We start from the raw sequence: 6,556 nt of genomic DNA on the forward strand, positions 1-6,556 counted from the left end.
AATCGCTTATGTTAGAAACACGTTTCTTGTTTCGCTACATATTGCACCCTTCTTAAATCTTCGTTCGCGAAGCCAAGCCGAGAGAGACATTCCTCGGAAATGGCCAAAGACAGTGAAAAGCCCTTTCGGACTGATGCGTCCGTTTTCTTTCTGACATTTATATCCCGCTTTAGTGCCAAGTGCGCTCTCTGAAGCGGCTCACGCCGACCCAACACCGCCGGGTTTCGGAAACACCGACTAAAAGCTGACAGCGTAGCTGCAGAACGCTGACAAGTCTTTCCCGCAAGTCTACGAGGGGACCCGGGCCAAGCAGTCTCCACAAGAGGGCGCCTGTGCCATCCGCTTGGCTTTCCTTTCCGCCCTCCCTTTCCGCCCGGGTTTCCGGGACTGGGTTGAGGCGATGGCGGCAGGAGGGAGCGATCCACACACCGTGGATGTGGAAGAGGATGCTTCTCAGCTTGTCTTTCCGAAGGGTGAGCTCTGCGCCCTGCGAAGAGCGTGAGGAGTGTCGGGGAGAGAATGTCAGACATCAGTGGAGGGAACATGGAGGATGCCGTAATTGGCGGGAGGGAGCCGAAGCCGGAGATACTTCAGCTAGTCTCCTGTTGATCAAGGGCTCGTGCGTTGTCAGATCGCACGAGCAGTCTTGTGGGCCGGTGCCCGGGTGGTAGACAGCCCGGCTATCGTGCGTGGGCCTTGCACGGAGGTCCACGGAGGGAAGGAAATACATTAATATAAAGGGTCATAATAAAATTAATTTCCATGGAACAGCAAGCAAGCAATTTGTGTAGCCTCTTCTGACGAAGAGGACTGTATCTCATGAAAGTTGATAAAACGTGTTAGTCTTTACGGTGTCACAGTATTCTTGTTAAACTTCGCTGCAACAGACTACCATGGTTATTATTTTGGAAAGGCATAACATGTGGTAATGACTTTAATCCTGTTGTGACACTTCTAAATTCTCTGGTATAAATGATTTATAGATTATAATTTAATAGTTTAAAGCTAGTAAGTATCCTCTATACTTCTGTGGGGAGGTTATGTATCTCACTGGCTAGCTGAAGATAACACATCAGGCATGTGAGGAAATGAGCTCTAAGATCCAGCTCCCAAAACCTTCTACAAATCCCTGGGCCAAAAGAGGCCAGACTTAAGATAACCCGGGAGCAAGCCTTTTCACTAATGGCCCCTCGTTGGTGGAACCAACTCCCAGAGATGGTGCGAGCCCTGCGGGATCTGAATCAGTTCCGCAGGGCTTGCAAAACCCATCTTTTTCAGCTCTCATTTGGAACAGGACCTGACCAAACTGACTAACTATCGTAATTTTAGCCACTTTATGTTGAAATTGGAACTGATGTATGACAATATGTAAACTATGACCGACAGAAATATAGCACCTATTTCTACCTACTTTATATTTTTATATCTTTTAATCTCCTATTCTCTTATTTTTATATTTTTAAACTTTATTAATTCATGTAATTGTATTATTTAAACCATTGCTGTCTATTTTAACCGAATCATGCCTGTCATGTCTGTGAGCCGCCCTGAGCCCGCCTTCTGGTGGGGGAGGGCGGGATATAAAAATAAAATTTGCTTTGCTTTGCTTTGCTTAGACTATGAAAACTTATGCTACAATAAATCTGTTGGTCTGTAATGTGTACAAAGGAAAGAGTCAGGGGGAGACACCTCTGAAAACTGGAAAAGAAGTACACTGCATCAGATGTTACCAAACCCCACCCCCCACACAAAGAGCCATTTGTATTGATAATGGCTACTACAAAAAAATCCAGACAGTTTGTAAATAAAAGATGACTTGTGTGAAAAAATCCCAAAACAGAAAGTGTAAACAGACTAAATAGGTCAGTGCATAAACAATATATGCAGTCAGACAGTATAAATAATGAAACAGTCCAAAACAGTCAATGTATGAACAGTATAAGGAGTAGATGGTTTGCTGGCTGATTGTCCCTAATTGTCTTTAATATGTTTCAGGACTCTTTGAGCCAGATGCAACCTACTACCTACAGAGTAAGATGGGCTTTTCTCCTACACTACTTCTGCAGTCCTCTGAGCCATCTGAAATTCTGCTCCTGGCGGTAAAGAGACTGTCAGGAATAGTGTGGGGGGATGGCAAGTGGCATCAGCAGTGGAGGAGGTGATAAGTAAAAGTTGTATGTTCTTTTTGCTGCAACAGACTAATACAGTTATCATGCTGGAAGTTATCATTAAAATCTCATTGTCTGTTTAGCAAAAGCATTAATCTACTCACTAGTTTTGTAGCATAACTAGTATACATCCTTCAACTACTGATGCATTGCAAACATTAAATTTATCTGTGTGGCTCTGTATTCCAAGGCATTGCTGTTGCTGGGAATAATCCACATTCAGATAGTCTGAAACAATCTGGAAAACAGAAATGTGTGATCTTAACATTGTTCATCAGTGTGAAGACTGGAGATGAGAACTGTTCTATGAGATTCTATTAAGAGTGGTGAGCCTACTGCAAATGTGGTAGGGTGGCCCTGAAGACATATATTTATGCGTGATTGAAGTAAAGATGTCGTATCCCCTAAGATCTTGGGTATGCACGCCATAGAAGTGGTATAGTGTACTATATCTCTGCGAATTACATGCAGGGATAATCTTTCAAATAGTCTCCTGAGTAGTGCAAATCTGAACAGCAAAGCAAGTGCTTTCTCCTGATGTGCTTGGCAGGAGTGTTTTTAACACTGGTGGGGGCGTTTACAAATATTCTCTATCTGATTGTGATACAATCTGTTCTTAGGGTTCTGCTTTCTCTTCCTGTTTCATGGGTAGGCCAGGCCTAAGATAACACCAGTAAAGATCTATATTCTGTATATTTTGGGTTTTCTTAAAAATTGTAACCATCTGTACATACAGAATTTGAGACTGCTGAGACCCTTTTGAATTCAGAAGTACATATGCTTCTTGAGCATCGGAAACAGCAGAATGAGAGTGCAGAAGATGAACAGGAGCTCTCAGAAGTCTTCATGAAAACACTGAACTATACTGCTCGCTTCAGCCGCTTCAAAAACCGGGAGACTATAGCTAGTGTTCGTAGGTGAGTAATTTAACCAGTGGTGGAAAAAAAACTTATTTGAAAATGTGTATGCCAAAATGGAAGAGTATGCCTAACACATCTAAAATGAAAAGGAACAATTTTGCTGTATGCATTTGCGGTGTTTTATTTTTTGCAAATAAACTTTGTTTCACAATTCTAAAGAAAATTCATATAAAGAATGTAGAACATAGCTAAATAGATCACTGTGACAGCTGTTTATATGTGGTAAGCTATCTTTTTTTTTTTTGCAAACAACTGGAAAGTAGTCCACGGTGCTATAAACAATGTACCCTCTGCAGAGTCTTGTGAGCAAAAATTCTCCTTTGTGAGCTACTGGCATTAAAGTTGTGAGCTACTGGCATTAAAGTTGTGAGCTATGGTGTAAATTAGTTTGTTCTGGGGCCATTTTTCCTGAGCTAAGATAAAAATGTGTGAGCTGGGGGCTAAAAATCTGTGAGCAAGCTCACACTAACTCAGCTTAGAGGGAACACTGGCTATAAAATGTCATTCCTAATGTATGCTCATACAGTTGCTTATTAAGTAATTTCTGGATTGGAGATTCCATGGTTTATAACAAGAGTTCTCAGAAGTCTTCATGAAAACACTGAACTGTACTGCTTCTGGGAGCTTATATGAGCCATATTTAGAGACTGGTTGGATCTTGGAAAATTTGTTGAGGCACATATCCTTTTGGCTGAAGGACTAGGTACTGTGTTGGCTCTTCCTCTTTCCTGTAAAACTGATACTTGGTAAAATATTCCCGCTAAGGCCTAACAAATAGATAAAACACAACATCTAAATCTTGATACAAAGACAACTATTTTATTAATATGTTTTTATGCGTGCATTGTGATCTGGTTTCTAATGTCTTATTTCTTCCTTCAAGTGTATTTATTTTGGTATCTTAATGCTACAAAGTGTGTGTAATATTTTCCTTTCAATGTATATGATGCCTCTGTGTTGTGTGTATTAAAATGTATAAAATGAATGGCTGAGGAGACTGTATTTTTAAAAAATTGCAAAAGAAATGCATTTTTAAAGCCCCACTGAATCCTTAACATGCTTCATTAAACCTTTTGATTATTTTACTGAAGGCTTCTATTTTTCCACTATGATTTGCTTCCCACCCCTGCAGTTTGTTACTCCAGAAGAAGCTTCATAAATTTGAACTGGCATGTTTGGCTAATCTGTGTCCTGAGACAGCCGAGGAAGCCAAAGCTTTAATTCCCAGGTAAGTCATTCTTGAGGAGTCAAGGTGCTGTTTAGGATGGATGAACAACATGTATATCAGGATAGTGACATTCCCATCCATCTGGTTCTAAGTTTGGATTGGTATGATATTCTGTGATATGGTAGTACTATGTGATATGGTAGTACTACGTGGCTTCACACCCTTCCTCCAAAATTACAGGGCAAGCCTGTCATATTCATATTTTCTTCAAGAGGCAAAACTATAACTCTCACATGAAACCTCCAACATTACAAAAGCTGATTGCTTGGAGGCAGCTCTTACAGAAGATCGAGTAAGTTATCAGTTCTATCCCTGCTGTATATACAGCATCAATTAAGAACAGGAGCCTTTACTATGTTTACTTCAAATGATCAGTGGAAAGGCTAAGAGAGGACAGAATCTTAAAAACTAACTATAGCTGGTGTTCATTAACCAAGAGTGACTGGGAGATGCTGAGTAATAAGAAGATAGTTGGTATTAAACTACTGGGCCCCTCCTAACTTACCTTACAGGGTTGTTGCAAGGATAAAATGGAGGAGATGACAATTATGTAACTCACCTTGGGTCTCAATTGGAGAGAAATTTAAAACATAAAAAAAGTTTAAGAAATAAATGAAGAATATAAATGGAGAACATAATTCACTTACAAAATGCAATTATAAATCAAATATTCACAATGTTGAGCAAGCAGTAAAATCAACTAATAACAAAATACATGATAACTACAACAGTCATTATCAAAAACAAATTTAAAAACAGTTTCCGTATCTAGTAACCTAGTATGTGGACTGTGATTTGATTTGTAATGTGCTTTTTGTGGGAGGACTCATGAAGACAGAGCAGAAATTTCAACTAGTGCAGAATGCTGCTGCTTGCCTCCTGATGAATGTAATACAAATGTGCCTTTCCACCCAGCTGAGTAAGCACAGCTGACTCTCTTAGTATCTCTCCCATGTGTGTATTAATTTTTCTAAATTAACCACTACTAATTATTTTTCAGCTTAGAGGGTCGGTTTGAAGATGAAGAGTTGCAGCAGATTCTTGACGACATTCAGACCAAAAGAAGCTTTCAATATTAGACAGAATTACCAGATTCTTCTGTAATCTGAACACTGAGCAAGAAACATCATTTGTTTGTATGCAGACTTGAACCAATCCTGAAACTTACAGGATAGAGTCAAAAATATATATTTGGACTTGTTGAATATTGATGTAGTTGTAAAAATTCATGTGGTATAAATGGCAGAGTTCTTTGGAGTTTGATTTCATTAGTTTAGTACTTGTTTCTAAACTTCCTGTATTCAGGGAGGGAACAAACATTGGGGCATTTTGGGGTGTAAAATAAATGAGGGCATAGGTCCCTTTCTGAATATTTGTTATCCAAGAGAATTGTATTTTCCTATTTCTTGAAAACTAATAACAGTGGAATCAGGTCTGATAAATTTCAGTGTATTCTCAATGAGTTTGATCAAAAGAAAGTTCTTACCTCAGGACTAATTTTAAACTTTGTGTGGGAAAGCCTTTATACTAAGGGCACATGGTTTGTGAAATTATCCACTCATTTTTATGTAGCTCCTTTTGACTTAAAAAAGGAAACATGTTACTGGGGTGATGGGAAAATGGTGTAAATTGGAAAGAATTTATTAAATTGAATGTTTTTTCTATATGTTGGTGTGTTGATATAATATATTAAAAGCTGTTGTGTTTCATTATATACATATGTTGTTATAAATACCAGTTGTCTACAAGTCTGTGTTTTAGAGAGAGAAAAACTAACACTTCTGTGTTCCTGGAACTGAAAACTGATGCTAATGTTGAAAGGTCAAGCTGTGTGCTTGAGTTACCAAAAGTAGTAGTTTTTAGTTTCACGGGACTTGCTGTTCTAGAAAATTATGAAATGAGTTTTGTTAAGATTCTTGCTAGTGGTATAATGGAACTATACAACATAATGCAATCTGTGATGTATGCTGAGTAGAGTACACTACAGCTATACCAGTTTATTTATTATTTTTTTTTTTAACATTTAAATTTTTTTATTATAAAATATATATAATACACCCAACATAACCAAAACATTAACTATAATTATCGCTATCCTGCTATATTTACATCATAAAAAAAATCTCAATAATATACAAAATTAACATATTTTTCTGGTATTTTGCATAAGTCACTTTGGTATTTTTGAGTATAATTGAAGAAAGGGAACCATTTTTCTATAAAATTATTTTTGTTTTCAG

General features: G+C 38.3%; 1 protein-coding gene across 1 annotated transcript; it reads left to right on the forward strand.

Annotated features, from left to right (window-relative positions):
- Positions 1–274: 274 nt before the first annotated feature.
- Positions 275–6,030, forward strand: POLR2D (RNA polymerase II subunit D). Its single transcript, XM_060241926.1, has 4 exons — positions 275–473; positions 2,905–3,085; positions 4,221–4,316; positions 5,317–6,030. Exons 1-4 carry the CDS (start codon positions 401–403, stop codon positions 5,393–5,395), a joined length of 429 nt encoding a protein of 142 aa, XP_060097909.1. The 5' UTR covers positions 275–400; the 3' UTR covers positions 5,396–6,030.
- The last annotated feature ends 526 nt before the right edge of the window (positions 6,031–6,556 follow it).

This window comes from Heteronotia binoei, chromosome 6 (assembly GCF_032191835.1).
Source record: "Heteronotia binoei isolate CCM8104 ecotype False Entrance Well chromosome 6, APGP_CSIRO_Hbin_v1, whole genome shotgun sequence".
NCBI lineage: Eukaryota > Metazoa > Chordata > Lepidosauria > Squamata > Gekkonidae > Heteronotia > Heteronotia binoei.